This window comes from Prosopis cineraria, unplaced genomic scaffold (genome assembly GCF_029017545.1).
Source record: "Prosopis cineraria cultivar Desert tree isolate PC_DT_omini unplaced genomic scaffold, ASM2901754v1 PC9, whole genome shotgun sequence".
Classification (NCBI taxonomy): domain Eukaryota; kingdom Viridiplantae; phylum Streptophyta; class Magnoliopsida; order Fabales; family Fabaceae; genus Prosopis; species Prosopis cineraria.
In genome coordinates, this window is record NW_026555340.1 from 1,336,509 (window position 1) to 1,354,082 (window position 17,574).

The following is a 17,574-nucleotide window of genomic DNA, read 5'->3' on the forward strand; positions in this document are numbered from 1 at the left end:
TCAACCACATCAAAGCATTTCTAAAGACTTACTCTTTCTCTTGTTCACCTTGGACCAAGAACTTGATAATGCTCTTAAATGAAGCATAACACTCACGGACAGCACAGGACATATAGTTATCATCCTCAATCCTTTTTTTCAGCTCCCGGTCCTTTCCATTGCTGTCCTTAGCCATATCTAATGCAATAGGGATCTAAAGAGCCAGTACAAAGTTAATAAATGGGCAGGCAGGTGGCAACATGTCAAAAAAGTTGAAGGAAAAAACCTTGCTGGCAAGTAAAAAGGGAGGCCATTGTATAAGATCCAACTCCCGGTCAGCCCAATATGGTACAAGCAAAAGGTCCATTTCCCTGAACAGTACCTACCACCTCAGTACAAAGCATGAGAAAATTGAAAGTGACACATACTCCGTGCGTGCGCGCGTGTGTGAGAGAGAGAGAGAGCAGGCTCGCTCAAGATCCAAAAAATATAAATTTACCCCTCATATTACCTATTGCTGATAAGATCTTCCTCTCTAAAGCTCGTGATTATTTGGTTCCACAATTGAGCAAATCTTGCAGCTGGTTTGCCTTTGCTTGATGGGATCTGTGAAAAACAAACCAAATCAATCAAATTTAAATCAACAATCCTCTAGTTCTCTATTACAAGTTCAAGAAAGTAAAGTAACTAACTTCAGGAAATCGGCGAGTTAATCTGGCCATCCATCCTTTTTTCCTTGGCTCGCTCTTTTCCTTTGGGATCAAGCAGTCATTGAAGGCAGCAGGCAATGACAAAAAACGAGATCTAAGCATTCCTAGTGTTCTTATCTGAAAGCAGCAAAATAGTTAACTAGATGCAACTGCCAAGATAAGGATAAGAAACACAAAGAAGCAAAGAAAGAAATGAAAATAGTTTAGCTAGAGGCATGCTAGTAATGAATGTAGCCACCAATCAAACAAGAAGAAGGGTCAAGTTCTGTAAGTATAGGAAGAACTTGTCAATAATAAAGATCCTAGAAAGTCATCCGCATCTCAAATTAAATATATGAATAACCAAAAGGATAAATTCCAACTCAGTCTTCTACAATTTCCCAATGCAGATGGTATATGAAATAAGTAAAAAGTAAATTCAAGTTCTATCACTATTTACCATACAATGAAAGTATCAAACATATGCAATGTGCAAAGGCCTGAGTTACATGCACACTTAAGAAGAAACACCCAACGAACATCAATTAAGGGACAAATATTGACAGTCTACAAACCTCTCCAAGGCGACGGAATGCACCATAAATACCACCAAATAAGGTAGAGAATATTGCATACCAAATTTGGGTATCCATGAAGTATACCTAAGGGGGAAAAAAACGAACGAACAGTTTGATTATTTCCTGACAGTGTATTCAAAAATCAAATCTGTTAAATTATAAGCCCATACCAGAATAATTGGACCCCAAAGGGCAATTACAACACCAATATTGTTCCTGGCTGCAAACAAACAATAACTTATTACAGGCTTTTCTAGAATACTGTAGTATATAAAAACCAGTGCCGATGCTACTTACCCCGAGGAAAGAATTCATGCCACTGGAACTTTGAGATTCTAACCCTCATTATATCTTTTGTGGGTTGCACCAAAGGTTTTATCTACAGCAAAATTTTAAAAAAAAAAAACAACAGGTGAAATTGACCACATTAAGAAAACATAAATCAAGTTTTTTTCTAGTAAAAAACAGGTCAAGTTTTAGTTAATGTGTAAAAACTTCACCTAAACACAAACCACTACCCAATCAAAGTATTTTAACAATAACAAGGGTCTGTTATCTAAAGGGGAAAAAATTGAAAACAACCATCCATATTATTGTGCAAAATTGTGAAAGCACAGAAAAGGCTAATCATAATAATAATTCATCTGAAAGTAACGACAGCTTCAGGTTGAATGAAGAAGTAAAACCTCTATATAGTAACTGAAAGCCAACTTTGTAATAATAAGGAGAATCCAAAACATTGTATACCTGAAAGTGCAAACAAGGACAAAATAAGATCAGAGAAACTTCAAAAGTCATATATAATTACCAAAATTCATTTTTCAACCTATGTTCTTACTTGAAAAGTGAAAATGTGCTCTCATGCATTCCCCTACCAACATACAGACGAGGCTGCAAGTTAAAATACATTATAAACATCAAGTTAGGGCCTCTTTCTAAAGTTGCACCAGCCAAAAACATGTGTACACTGAACACCAAAAATGTGTGCGTGCGTGCGTGTGCATCAGTGCATGGCACGATCAAACAGAAAGCTTCAGAAAAATTGAGGTTTTCATTCTGCCTACCTGTGACCACCACATCATTAGCATCACAATCTTATAGTTTGATCTCTCGAGAAAACGACGAATGAATGGGAACAGAAACAATACAGCAGCAAGCATATTTGGTGACAGGTAAGCAACAACAGCCACAATAAACAACGATGGCGAACTTGAATTGCTTCCAAACCAACTTTGGATGGTTTGAGCAAAACCAGGAGGATTGTCCCACGTATAGGCATAAGTAACTGATAAGACAATCACCCATGCTGCAGCTGAGAAAACTTTCAGAATATATCTTAACTTGACATGGATTGACATACTCCGTTGCGCTTTCCAACTGAGGATTACATCCAAAATAGCTGCACAAATGAAATAAAACCCAATAAGAAACTTCCCCTTCATGAGAAATGAGACACCAGTTCTAGATATGATTGGTGTTTCAAAAAGTATTGCCAGAGAAAATGAGGCTGTCGATGAAGATGGAAGAGAAATGTATAGTTTTTGACATTTCAAATTTCGGCCCTCAAATCGACATCCTAGTTTCCATTTGGGTGGTTGTTAAATCTAAGTAGATTTTTTTCTTAGGGCCATTATGGTCTATTAAATTTTTGGCTTCCTTTTCCATACCTAATTCATTTGTACCAAATAAAATCATAGCAAGATTTCATTAATTTTTTGTCATGCCAAACATACTTTTTTAGCATTTTCCAATTCTATTTCATGTTCCAATTTCATTCCCCTCAAAATGGTTCCAATAAACAAAACAAGGCCTAAAGGAAACAAGTTAAGATAAAAGATAGACTAACAAATAAGTCACAAAATAAAATAAAACGCATAAAATAAATATAATAATATATCCAAATACCCATGACACTTCAAAACTGGTCAAGTCAAAAACTAAAAACCAAGACACTAAGGGCTGTTTTATTCTGTTTTCATTTTTTTTTTTTAATGTTGTTTTGTAATACAGTTTCAGCATAGTTTTTCAGAATAAATCCAAATAAAAAAACATGTTTGGTAATACTAAATTAAAAACAATCCTAGAGGATGAGATAGCTTCATCTTGCTCTATTTTGATTGTCACCAAAATTATAACTTGTGCCATTATGGAAAACTATTTCTTTCCTTGTTTCCTCCAAAATGAAATAAAGGGATTTCTGCTTTCTTGTATTTAAGAACAAGAAATGGAAACAGTTTTCAAAATAGATATTAACAAAACAACTGATCACACAAAATTTTTATTTAAAAAAATAAAAAATGCAAATACTATTTTAAAAAATAGAAATCAAACAGCTCTAAGTACCTGTTTGGATAAAGAAAATAATTGATTTTGAACCCTCAAACCATGGTTTTGTTAAAAAAAAAAACCCAAACACCTCTACTTCCCCATAATTGATTATTGGATGCCCTAGTAGCTTATCAATTGCAATTTTACTGTTACTTTCATTTATTGCTTGTCAGAAATATTAGCTGCCCCAACATACCCTATGTGCACTTGTAGAGTTGATGTCTAGCTTTTCTTTGTTAAATTTATTAAATGAAACATTATAATATAATACCAAGATCATACCTCTTAAATATTATATTACAATACCTCCTCTGTTCCAAATTATAAAATATTTTTGGACAAAATCTCACATACCAATAAATTTTCATTAAATATACTTAACAGCCTTATTCTTTTTAGAATAAAAAAATAATTTTTAAAAATACCCTTCATTTAGTATCACCTTAAATCTACATTTAATTATTAAAAAATAGAATGTAAGGGTAATATTGGAATAAGCCTATTTAACGAAATCTTGATCTTCTCATAGTGTCTTATATTTAAGAAATATGAATCTCTCGCAAAAGTGTCTTATAGTTTGGGATGGATGGAATATTAATTACTAAAATTATAAAAGATTCTTCTATTTTTAATATTATTTTTAAATATAATTTTCATAATTAATCATACATGTTAAATATCATATAAATTTATTTGAACTTAGATACATTGATTTATTTTTAACATACATTAAATTATTAATATTACACTACAATACAATTGAAATTTCTATAATTAATCAGGTATATATATAAGTTAAATAATATGTTTTACTTGTTAAAATGAGTTGAACAAATTTAACATCATTATATATAATTTTATCAATATTTTAATTTTCAAAAGCAATGTTCTTTATGATAATTTGTACATCTAAAATTGATTCTAACTATATCATTCAAACATTTTTTGTCGAAGTCAATTTTAGAAAAATAATATCCAAACATGATCACGTTATAAAATAATCAATTACAATCAAAATCAATCATATTAATCAATTTTTTTGTAATCAATTATACACAATTGAAATCCAAACAGGCGCTAAATCTACCCTAAAGATTATCTCCTTAGCAAGTCAAACACAAATTAAAATTAGTAAAATGAATGGCCTATGAAAGAGGTTAAATAAGCTAGTATATTAAAACTTCATAAAACATTTACAAGGCACAAGGTCAAATACACTAACATCTATTATTTAATTCAGAAATATATTTGCTGGCAAAAAGTAAAGGTTACCTACCTTGCCCAAGCTTTATTATAGCAGCTGTTATAAACACACTCAACATTTTCTTGAACACATCCCCGTTAAAGACCACACTTGGGTCCCCATTGCCATTCCAAGCAACAATAATCATAGCCTAAAGACAAACCAATTATTTCAAAAGAAGAACTTATTTGGGGAAGAATTTAAAGAAGATTACACCACATCATGCTAGATGCATGAAATACAAAAAATCTATTACCTGCAAGCATAGAATAAAAAAACTCCACATCCTGTCAAAGCTTCTGAAACCATGCCAAAATGACCTGATCTCAACAAAATTGACCTTTCCAACCCATCTGTCTCTACTAGGTGGCTTATTATCCTGAAAATTGAGTTATGGCAAAGCTTAAGATAGTGGAAGATGAAATTGAGCAGTACATGACTTGGTTGAATAGTACACAAATTTGCCGGACAAAATTTTCAACTACCATTACAATATTCAACATCAATTTCTTGCCAATCACATGACTACAATAACAATAAATCTTGTCCCACTAAGTTAGACTGGCTATCACATGACGTCATTGGACTATCAACAACTAACTCTTCAGATATATCATTAGCCAAGAAAACCAATTCAATAACTTCCTTAAATATCCTTCTTGGTCTTCCTCTACATCTTTTCATAAGGCTAAAGACCATCTACCCAACTCTCCTGACTAGCACCTCCAATGTGACCTTTGCAAATGTCCCCACATCACCTTGACCATTTTTCTCCCATCTACAATTTTCCCTCTATGAAGCCACACCAACTTTTCCGTGTATACAATCATTACAAATCTTGTCTTTACACTACATGATTGAGAACAAAAATTTACCATCCCTATCTCAACCTCACATCCTATTCCTAGAACAAACAAGATCGATATTTTTTCTCAAAAAAGAAACATGTAACCAATAATACAATGATATACCATGCATATTTTATTATATTATTGTCCAACCACTAGGCATATGAGAATAAGACAATAAGTTACTTGCTCATTCAGAAGACATAGATTACACTTCAATGAATAAGCACTACGTGTTTAGGACAAAACTCTTATAACCCAATAATTATCCAATATTCAACAATTACAAGAGCATCAACGATGAGGAAAAAACCCTTACATGAAAAATGCAAACAAGATGCAAACACAACATAAGCCAATTATAAATGGAAAGCGCAACTAATTGAAGGATAAAGAATCCTCCTAAAATGCCAACAAAAGTTGGTCCAGTTGTCAATAATTTACGGCTTATAACTGACAAAATCATGGATTCAAATCCCATTGCCAATGTAACAACCATGTTGGTGGGCAACCTGTAAGTAGATAAGCGCTCTTTAAACCCAGAGGCATGCTCTAGCCCTACCAAGATCACAAGACCTAACTCACCTAAACTCTTTTATCAAAAAAGAATCCTTCTAAAATGGAAGATTAAAAGAGTAACTATCAAGAAAAGGCATGTGAGACAATAGCTAGCAATTGGCATTAGCAGTTGGGAATCAAGCAAGTCCAAGCAAGTCAGACCGGCAATGTTATATAGTAGTGAATGCTGGGCTCTAACGGGACAGCAAGAGCATAAAGTTGGAGTAGCAGAGATGAGAATGTTACGATGGATGTGCGGACATACACGTAAAGATAAAATTCGAAATGAGCACATACGTGAAAAAGTGAGGGTGGCACCTATTGAGGAAAAAATGGTAGAAAATCGGTTGAGATGGTTTGGGCATGTACAAAGAAGACCAAGGGAGGCACCAGTGAGAAGAGTGGAACATATAACTTTGAGTCCGATTAAGAGAGGTAGAGGAAGGCCTAAGAGAACACTCTTGGAAGTTGTTGAACGTGATCTCTTAATTAATAATATTTCTAAAAGCTTAATAAATGATAGAGCACAATGGCGTCTTGCAATCCATGTAGCCGACCCCACCTAGTGGGATAAAGGCTTGTTGTTGTTGTTGTTGTAATCAAGCAAGTCCAAGATTAGGCAGGAACAACTCCCACATTGGATAAATTTGAACTAGGAAGGGAGTATATGTGTGATGAAAACCCATAGATTTAATGCCTAAGATTTTGTGTCAGTATATTGTGTCAAGCCCACTTAAGTACTTTCCTCAAAGGTCTGATAAGGAATGCCTAATAGATCTCTTGGACTTTAACACTCTCCAGCCCCAACATCGTCTTCCTTTTTTCCTTTTGTCCATGGGCCCTAACATTAGCCATTAATAACTAAAGAGTAAATTAGTTAAAGTTCTAACTAACTCCTTATATAGCCAAGTAACAAGAGGAATTCAGTTTGGGCAGATGACGAATTTCAGATTTTATATAATCTTCAATTTTCTATTTCCATTCTGTTCCTTTCATTCAATAATAGTTCATAAGCTTTCTCCATTATGTAAAGATCCAAAATATAGATTAACGATCACAATTAACACATCCTATGAACTTAGCTGAAAACATTGAACTATTAAGCAAAACCCATTAATAGTTTTATTATAATCTCCAAAAAAAAAAGTGAGTTCAACTGGCTTTAGAATACAACAATGTAATTTAAGCTCTTTGCACACTATTTAAGTAATTTTTTATCAAACCAATAGCTCAAAATCAAATGGAAGCGAACCATTCAAAAGTTCAAATGCCAAATATTTAGTAGCCATCAACATACAAAAAAAGGTTTAAAGCCATGAAGCATACAGGTACAAGTATTGAATATGATATGGCATGATACGCGAATATGCCAACTTTCAAAAATTTTAGGATACAAGTACTACTACATAAATAATTAAATATTAAGTATTTACATGCATATATATTTTCATAATTTCATCTATAAAGTCAACTTTTTAAAATAAAACATGTATTACAATTTGAAGATATCCAATGCCATTAACATAACATACAGGATGCTACAAAATGACTGGACAAAGAGTGGGCTACACAATTGAGGCAAGAACGGAACACAAGAGCACGATAGGAAGTGAGAAGAAGAAAAAGAGTAAACTGTGGGCAAAGTGACCAAAGAAGACGCCAGAGAAGAAGAACTTACCTCGCTCGATGGAATATGGAGGTGAGGCTAGAGAAGATGACGAAACTATGACTAAGGCACCAGAAGGAAAAAGTGACGGCAACAGTGGAGGAGAGATAGAGCAACACAACAGATTTGGGAGAGAGACGATAGAATGAAAGGAAAGGATTGATTTTGAAGCAAAATAGGGCACCTATTTTTTTAAAAATAAAAATAAAAAAGGCCTTATTGTCTCAAAGACATTTTTGTCCCTCAACTAATTTACAAGGAACATTGGGAAACTAAATTATTTATTAAAGCAATGTTGCTCCTCCAGTGTCAAATCGACTGCAATGTCACCTTTTGACTAACAAACAGGGACATTGACCATTAACTTTAGGTTAAAAAGCATTTTTGCTCCTGAAGTATTTATGAAAGAGTAACTAGCACCATAAAGTTTAATAATGTGGAGAAATTGCTACCCTAGCCACCTATGAATTCATCAATCAAAAATACTAACCCGAATTATCAATCAATTAGCAGCATTTAGCAATATGATCACAAGTTATATATGTTTATCATAACTTGCAAGCTAAAAACTTGCAAGTTTTATACGTTTTGATTAATGGTCAACATCAAAACATGATATTAAAAAAATAAGAGGATGGAATTTGAACCTCCAGCTAAAGACTCACTGGTAAAAAAGGAAAGAAAAAGGTGTTAGCCAGCCTACACAAGTTGTAAATCGATGGAATTGACATAGATCATATACTTCTATCCTGACCGGCTATAGGACTAACTGACAATACCTTTACATATGATGGCAAAGACAAATATAATATGTGATAGTATGTTAGTTGATCATTAGCATACACTGACAGACTTTTTTTTTTTTTTTTTACTAATGAATACCAGGTCCGCATGCCATGTGACACCCAAAGCATAATATGGCATGATTCGGTTAAAAAAGCAAAAATTAAAAAAAAAAACAGGATGACAATTGGTCCAAATTGCTAAATGTTAGGGTGTTAGTTACTCCCCTATAAAAAATTTAGGGTGTTATTCAATCTAAAATAAAGATCAATGTTAACGTATATTAGTCAAGGGGTAAAAATATAAAGAATGACCCATCACCCACTATCCACACAAGAAAGTGTTGCCCTCCTCACACTCTAAAAACAATATAGCAAAGCTAGACTAACAGCTAAACACATTAATATTGACAGGCACATATATATAAACATCCACAGAAGACCCATGATGTAATTAACTCGATCCAGAATTTTCAAAAGAACAAGATAAATACGCAAGTACATGTTATTAAATTCACTCAACATAATGTGGCAATAATAAATTATTATAGGTGAACAAAATGATAGAAACGGTTAACAACTTCTTACATTGGACTTGTCATAAGAAAGTGACTCATTTGGCACAGAAAAGAAATCTGCATCAGCACGCATCGGCCATCCCAGCCGAAAGCAATCAACAGACCTACAATTGTGTCATTTGAAATTAATCACTAAAAATATTAGCAATAAACGGGAATGCAAAACAAAATCCAAACAAATCATACCAGAAATATTCATTTAAATCATCATAATTCCTCCATCGTGAATGCTTTGACCTCCCCATTTTGCTTTGCTTCGATTCCTTTTGAATTAATGAAACAAAATAAAATTGTGAGCTAATCAAATTGAGAATTGGGGGGAAATTGAATTACATGGCTTCATGCTGGTGTGAACTTCCAGAGGTAGAAAAGGAAAAAGAGAAACAAGATTGTAATGAGTAACAGGAAGCACCTCAGCGATCACATTATAGATAGGAGTGACAACTTTCTTTAAGAAAGCCTCCTCTTCACCTCCATACGCCGGCTTGACATTTTCTCCTGTCATTGGACTGACATTGCCAGCAAGCATACCATAAAGCTCAAAAGCCATCTACATGAAGCACCATCATAAAAAATCCGCATTAACTATGGTCATAAAAATCCATTAACATAGAAGGTAAGAATGTGAGCAAACACAAAAGCTCATGGGAATGAAAACAAAAAATAAAAAGTTCATATAGTAATGCAAGGAGTCACTAACAGCAAATCACCTCATAGAAAACAAAACGTTACTCGTTAGAACAAATTTCAACTTGCAAGACTTCAAGTTTATTTACACAAGTCATAGAGTGAAAAAAATAATAATAACAAGTTGCAATGCAAACAGCAGAAACAACAGATTGCATAGGCCAATAATTAAACAAACTTTTTATTCAACTGAGTTTATTTGCAGTAATTGTAACTTCAAATGACATGGAAGTTGTTCGGGAAACATTTTCCCTCATTCTTTGTTAACAACACAAGCTCCCTTCAAAAAATTTCTTCCATGCTTAGATTAGAACTTTACCACTCCAACACATCATTAATGTCAATGGTATATCACAAAATAAGGAATGAAGCTTGCTACTCACGTGCCTATTCAATGACATGCAAAATGAAACAAGGGAGTAAAGAAACAACATAGGAAAAATGTCATGTTTGAAATCAAATCACCAAAATTACATTAGGCAAGAAATAATCCTAGGGAGGACACCAGATCTTTTTTCCTTCTAAAAAACAAGAAAGAAAAGAAAAGAAAACGGATGCATTTGCAAGTAATGCAAAGCCAAGTGTTCTCTCAAAAAGGCAGTCAGTTAGATACAAGCCGATGAACCTAGAGCTATTGAACATACAAGGTTGAAGATGACAAAAAAAGGAAAGGAAAAAAAAAAAGGCTCCAACATCTGAAAATTCATGATGAGTTGGCTAGACAAGCTGAAAAGAGAAATCCCTGCTAACATGGACTGCAAGGTATGAGCGAGGGGGATAGAGCTATTGATAGGGAATATATAGTGGAGTGAAATGTCAATGAGAAATACGCAAGGATTTGGCAAGTTTCAGAAGAGATCCTAGCCTCTCAAAAGCTGGAGGATACGCTTGTTTCTATCTTGTCTTTCAATTGTTTCTTTTTACCTTGTTTCAGCATTTGACCTTACGAAAAGCATTAGCTTGTTAATTCCTATATCTTCTTGTTTAGAGAAGGAATTATAACTTCATCAATATATTGATATTATTAGCTTCTTCTGGGTTCCATCAATTTGGGATTTAAGTCGTGACAATTTGGAAAAAGGCCAAAAAACAGAATGAGATGCACAATAAGGAAATGGAAAACGTCAATGAAATACCCACAAAGAAAGAGGAAAAAAATGGAAATGATACAAGATATGGTAGGAATGATTAAGGATAGAGTGAAGCTCATAAAGAGGACCTATTACAAAGTGGAAGAGAAAACGCCAAACAAGAAGAGATCACTGAACTGATTAGTAATAAAGAATCAACTGAGTTGATAGTCAGGGAAGCACAACAAGCTCAATGAAAGATAAGTGGACGATAGATTCTAAAGAAAGTGGGTTAGTTACCAAATTTGCTACTGTAGCATTTCTTACGTCCCCTTATATCTTTCAAGTAATTTTTTCTCTTTCTTTAGTAATCCATTTACCAAAATAATTAGTTCAACAAGCATGTAAAAGCCCAAAGGGCTAGAGACAAAGTAGGCAACTATCTTCTATTAAAAACCGAACATGAATTACTAAAACTGAAAACTTAAACAGTCAACTAGAATACCACATTAATGAACCAATTGATCTAAAAGATTAAGTTGCAAGTCAAAGGCCCTAGCATGGTTTTAGTAATTCAAAAAGTGAAGAATTTTTTGAAACAAAGAGACTTTGATTAGAATTGGCAAGTTACATTGAAGAAGACAACTACATGGTTGTGCTTGATAGATACTAAACACCCTACGATAGAGGAAAAGGAAGATTCAAGTTAATAGATCAAAAGAACAAAAGAAAAATAAGGGACAGCACAAGTGTAATAGTTAGAGAAATGGAAACAAGAGCAAACAATCTCTTCCTTGATAGAACTACAAGGTCAAGAAAGCAAAACACATGCACACACAAGTGGAAGGGATAACGCAATTAGTTTAATAAGGGATCTGCCATAGAATTTAAAAAACGGAACGACATAATTGAATTTAAACATTTTGCACATCTACAAAAAGGCAATCAGATGATTATTAATCACATTTTAGTTTAATTTAGAAAACATACATGATGATAGATATAGCAAAGGCATTCTGGCATGAATCGCAAGTTGGCAGCTTCACCCCATATCAAAAGATACAGACCCATGTATAACAGTTTGCGCTGTTGGACTTCTTGCTGTATGGTTGGTAACCTGCAACATGCCGCATGATGTATATTTCAAGTGAAATTGAATAATAGATGCTATTTCTTTGAAAACCACATAATATCATAAAACAGTAATTTAAACAATCAGTAAATTTAAAAGGACTCTATTAAATGGTCACTTCTCAATTTAAGTGCCCACCAACTGATTTAACATTTTAGACTAGAATACACAATAAAAAGGAAAAAGAATATCAAAAATCCCTTTTATCTAGTCACTTGAGGAATTAAAAAGCTCATGGTCAGCAAGGCAGCAGTTACAATAACTTTAAGCAGCAAAGAACAGAGATCCTCACCAAAGGCTACTTTTCCGACCCAAATACTTGCACCATTTTTTGTAGTTTTTGAAGAGTTTTTTCATCACATCCGTCAGTGCACGATCATCCAACTAAGCAAATAACACGACGCAAGTCAGAAGCAAATCCATCCAAATCAATCAATTCTTACAGAAAAGATCGATAGGAAAAACTCATCATCACATATATGATTCCCAGAAAATTAAACACCATCATCAGGATGGCTCAGACGGAACATATGCATGGTACACATCTACATGACCCAAAAAAAAGCCAGAAGGCATCCGCTTGCAGCAGGAAGAAAGTAATAAATTGCCTGATAAGCTCTTACCAGCAAAAGAAATCACAGTTCATGACAATGAAGACAAATTAAACATCTCAAATGTTTCTGTTAAACTAAATGCTCTATTCAAAACTTCACAAGCCAGAGCAAGTTGTATGCATAGCCAGATGGTGACCCTTGATAGCACGGAAAAGTTTAACTAAGACAACTTTCATGACAAGCTTTAACCACCAAGGGAAATCATTCATGATTACAGGACCAATTTAAATAATACAAAATCATTTCTATTGCATTACATAGAAAGTTCTAAGTAGCCACCAACTTTTGATCTTGGAGTGGGAAAGACAAGGAGCATCAGCCTTGAACTAGAAACTATTGTAGACAAAATAGATGTACATTCCCCATAATCTTTGGTAAAATGAAAGAATTTTCTACCCTGACATTTGTATTATTTTTTAATAGATTATGGACATGGATGATAGTGCACTTAACCATGACTACTGTACACTGGCTTCTAAGATAGGATTTACTGAGACATGTCTTTCCAGAAACAAAAGGATTTGTTACGAACAGAGAAGAAAAAAATCAATTTCAATGTCAATATAATACATAAATGACTTACAAGAAGCTGTGCTGTTTACACACCATGTACAGTACAACTTACCTCAAAATCAATACAATGAGCAAAGCCCACATTTAACTGAAAACGATAGAAGAAAGTACATCAAGAATTCATGTTAATGCTAACCTTTGGTTGTTGATCAGGCTTTGGAAACTGCCTTATGTGCACATTTGCAAGTAATAAGATCAAGTGCTCTCTCTGATTTGCAACATTGTGTTTCTGCATTGAATTGCAAATATAGATTAAGAATAGAACGTGATAGCATGAAACACAACATCATTCAGATCTTTTAGTGATGAAGAAATAGTTTTTCGCAGAAAAACAATAGAAAGAGTTAAATGAAAGCAAAAAAGAGAGAGTTTGGTGTGCATTTTACCTGAAACCCAAACATTGCCCCAAGCCAATCCAGAATGTCCTCGTCCTTCTTTTTCTTGTAGTCCTTGGGCAAGGGAAGGCCCCTAGTGTTACGAAGAGCAAATACAGCAGCTTGAATCTGAAAATATTGAGAAACAAGTATATTCATTATTCATTCACTAACAATTAATTATTCATTGTTATTAATAATTAATGATTAATATATTGACCAAATAATAAATTAATTAACATTATCAATTAATAATTGTTCCCTCTAGTTCATAAAAATTGTTTTGGGGCATCCCACCAAGACCAAATAATCTAGATTGTAGTGAAATTAAATGTAGTATAATACTAAACTATCCTTGACTTAAATACTTTCCTTCGAATTTATGAAAGGTAAAACAGTAAAAAAAAATAATTAATGCTTCATTGAAATTCTAAAGCAATAAACATTTGGGAAAATTACTAAAAACTCCAGAGTGACAATTTTTATGAATTGTAGGGAGTAATAATGAATAAAAAAATATTAATTACCAAAAACATTAATTAATTATTAATAATGATAATTGCAATCATTAATTTTTATTAAATTAATATTAATAGTTAAGTAATATACGTACGACCGTGCAGGGGGAGTAAACAAACATAAAAACTAAAGTATATACCTCAGGAAATCTCATTATTGCCTGATTTGCACTGTCAGGATCAAGAGGAAGAATATTGTAAGGAACTAAGATCTCTGTCTTCTCAGCAACTTTATCTTGAGTCTCCAAAATCTATAACAATGTCATTAACAAGCAGATTATTTACATTACAGCCAGTCATATTTGACATTATAAAGCAAATTAAACAAGCAACTTCTTTATAACAATAAGAATTGCCTATATCCATGTGAGATTTGACAAAGTTTTACATTAACTGTCAAGAGTCTTACACAACCCTCCTCTATCTAGGTTAAGGACTGGCTATAAATACAGGCGAAGCTTTTAAGAACAGTAAGAGTGAATATAAAATTGAACACCAACGTAAAATTAAACTATCAGGAGCTAGGAAAAAATAACCTCCCGATCAACTTCCATGGATTGCGTCATGTTGACAGCCTTTAAAACTTCGAACAGAACATTGGCAGTCTGGTATGCCTTAGTAAGCTGTGCACTGAATATATGCAAGACAACTCAATGCTACTCACAAAATAGCCAAAATCAAATCATATAGCATATTATCTGAGATCCTACCGATCAGCTTTATCAGCAGCATTTTGTAAAGCCTGGATATATTTTTTATAGTAATGTTGGTAAAAGCTCTGCATCTCACGAGCATCACTTTTCTTTACTCTCCCTTTCAATGTTGGATCATTTTCCTGACAAAATCATGGCAAGATTACAAAATTTCTTCAAATTAACACGGCACAGCATAAAATAAGATTAATATCATCAACATCATTCAGTCTTACACGGAGCAATTATTATATCTATGAAACTGCTGAAAGTTCATATGGAAATACACCATGATAAAATCCCATAAGGACAAATAATTCATTACATAATTCAGAAAAAAGGTTCACATGGAATTCTTCAACAGAGCAAAATGTTTGGATTCAGCTGCATGTCAATTCCGTTAAGGTATTAGGTATTTAAATTACAGAACTCCATAGTCCATAGAGCTCAAAACCTAAGACTCCTACAATGCGCGACAGCTGACACTAAGTAGAGGAAATATCAATACAAAACGTACAGCTCATAATAATAAAACATGTATGCTACAGTAACTCATCTAAATTAATAAAAAGTGAACGCAGAGCAGGCCTATGTCAATCCTACATTTACAGATTATGCTTGAAACATGTCACACTTCAATTTTCAGTAGTTACCAAGAGTTGGATAAAATTTTATTTCAAGCAGTAAACGGCACTGATAATTGAAGTGTGACATGTTTCAAGCAAAATATTTCAAAAGTTACTAGCAACAAAAAAAAAAGTGTATCAGAAAAAAGTATAGTCCTCACTCTTTCAAGGCGCTGAAGAAGAGCAGTTTTGAATTGGCGAACACCTCGACCACTTGAAGTGGGGTCCAACCTATGAGCTTTCTCAAAGGCATAAAACCGACCTGCAGTAGCAGTCTAGATGTCACACAAATAGAAGGACAATCTTGCATCCACAAATAACCAAACTATTTACATAGCAAATAATTGTTCGTGAATTTCAGGTTCTGAGCATGAAGGATTATTCATATTCATACTTGGGGCAAAAATATGGCCAATTAACGCAAAAATATCAAACCCATAAGCCAGTACACACCGAATGCACTACTTGAAAAAGGTATGCTTTACCCAGTGAGTGAACATATAGAGAACCATAACTTGTTCCCAACAAGAAACCAGAAAAGCACAATTTGCAATGAACTTACAGAGATAAGCAACTCTTGGATGGGTCTTTTCAACTTCATTGGCAACGCGAAGAATAGGCGCAATTTCGACAAGAGACGAAGGCACAACCTCACTATCAAATATCAACTCGCCGAGGTTCCCGGCGGTCTGTGTCCGCATGATCCGCCTCTGAGGTTGTGGCGGCTGCTCCGAGGGTCCCGCCCTGGACGACATATTCTGGCACTTGGATCAAACACCCAGAATCCGCAACACCCTGCTGTACCCATCAAGGGGGGGAAAAGTGCAATGATGAACACCAAAAGCCCAAATCACACACAGAACAGCAAAAGCATTACAAGATCAAGCATACAGAAGCACATAACTGCATTAGAAAAAAAGAGAAACAGAAAAGGTACCAACCCAAATGAACTAAAAGTTAAGTCTCTGATTCCACCATCTGCACCCAGAAAAGAGGTACATTCTTTAGTTAGAATGCAGAGAAGGATGGGAATAATTCGTTTGCATGTAAGGCAGACAGCTTACAAATGAGAGCTAACGAAAGGAGTCGCAGTGAAAGCGGAAACCCTAGGAGAGAGAAGAATACAGGTAGAGAGAAGGATAAAGACCCCAGGATGCAACTGTAAGCAACTACGTAGCAAAGAACGGAAAGAAGAGAGAGTATATGAACTTTTGGGAAAAGTTTACCACTCTGAGTGTGCTAAACCAGTCTCGTCTGTAGGAGTAGGTGTGGGGTCAGGCTCTTTCGGACTTGTTTCAAAATAAGGACGATAATATTCTCTATCTGAAAAGACTGTAACACCCCCGAGGTTCAGTTTCTGCTTCACAGCTGTTTAGCTTTTCAAGGTTTGCGAAAGAATAAAAGTTGAATGGAAAAATTAATTATTTTATCTTTATAATTTAATTTAATTATAATTTAATTTTTAAATTTTAATTTAATTATATATTAATACTTAAATTTTTCCTCTAATAATTCAATCATTAAATTTTAACCTTTTAAATATATTTTTATATTTTAAAAAATAAAATTTTTAATTTAACACCTTATATAAATATTAAAAATTTATAATATTTTTAATTTTTATAATTTTATTTTTTAAAGTATAAAAATTAATATTTAAGACATTAAAACTTATAAATTAAATTATAAAAGATAAAATTTAAAAATTATTTATTATAATTGAATTAAAATTTTAAAAATTAAATTAAAAATTAAATTATAATTATGTTAAAATTAAAAAGATTAAATGATTAAAGATAAATAATTTCATTCCTTTTCAAGTAATTTTTAATTAATTCTAGATAGATCAGAAGACGTGGCCCGAACTTTAAGGCCGTTCAAATTTTAAATTACCGAAATGGAATGGAATTGGATTCGTGAAGATCTAGCGGTAAGAGATCGATCAGAAAAAGTAGCCGTTTCGAGAAACTGATTTGACAAGTTTACCCCAAGAGATGGGGTGAATCTCCAAAATCGAATCCATGCCAAACGGTGTGAGG

The 17,574-nt window shown here is 33.6% G+C and overlaps 1 protein-coding gene across 3 annotated transcripts in view; it reads right to left on the reverse strand.

Moving 5' to 3' along the window:
• LOC129320829 (callose synthase 3) overlaps window positions 1–16,718 on the reverse strand; it is a 30,143-nt gene extending 13,425 nt beyond the window's left edge. The window contains exons 1-26 of one of the 3 annotated variants that reach the window (XM_054966471.1): window positions 16,600–16,718; window positions 16,477–16,513; window positions 16,098–16,333; window positions 15,697–15,797; window positions 14,928–15,052; window positions 14,754–14,847; window positions 14,358–14,468; window positions 13,712–13,828; window positions 13,462–13,554; window positions 12,431–12,522; window positions 11,997–12,123; window positions 9,662–9,799; window positions 9,436–9,512; window positions 9,260–9,353; window positions 5,074–5,196; window positions 4,851–4,968; window positions 2,311–2,645; window positions 2,085–2,137; window positions 1,933–1,993; window positions 1,544–1,625; window positions 1,417–1,466; window positions 1,244–1,330; window positions 672–806; window positions 491–585; window positions 266–350; window positions 33–193 (exon numbers count right to left, since the gene is read on the reverse strand). In XM_054966471.1, the coding sequence (XP_054822446.1) occupies window positions 33–193; window positions 266–350; window positions 491–585; window positions 672–806; window positions 1,244–1,330; window positions 1,417–1,466; window positions 1,544–1,625; window positions 1,933–1,993; window positions 2,085–2,137; window positions 2,311–2,645; window positions 4,851–4,968; window positions 5,074–5,196; window positions 9,260–9,353; window positions 9,436–9,512; window positions 9,662–9,799; window positions 11,997–12,123; window positions 12,431–12,522; window positions 13,462–13,554; window positions 13,712–13,828; window positions 14,358–14,468; window positions 14,754–14,847; window positions 14,928–15,052; window positions 15,697–15,797; window positions 16,098–16,290 (2,747 nt within the window). In that variant the 5' untranslated portion in view covers window positions 16,291–16,333; window positions 16,477–16,513; window positions 16,600–16,718. The remainder of the gene's footprint in view (window positions 1–32; window positions 194–265; window positions 351–490; window positions 586–671; window positions 807–1,243; window positions 1,331–1,416; window positions 1,467–1,543; window positions 1,626–1,932; window positions 1,994–2,084; window positions 2,138–2,310; window positions 2,646–4,850; window positions 4,969–5,073; window positions 5,197–9,259; window positions 9,354–9,435; window positions 9,513–9,661; window positions 9,800–11,996; window positions 12,124–12,430; window positions 12,523–13,461; window positions 13,555–13,711; window positions 13,829–14,357; window positions 14,469–14,753; window positions 14,848–14,927; window positions 15,053–15,696; window positions 15,798–16,097; window positions 16,334–16,476; window positions 16,514–16,599) is intronic. The other 2 variants (XM_054966469.1, XM_054966470.1) reach the window with 2 other exon arrangements.
• Between the last annotated feature and the right edge of the window lie 856 nt (window positions 16,719–17,574).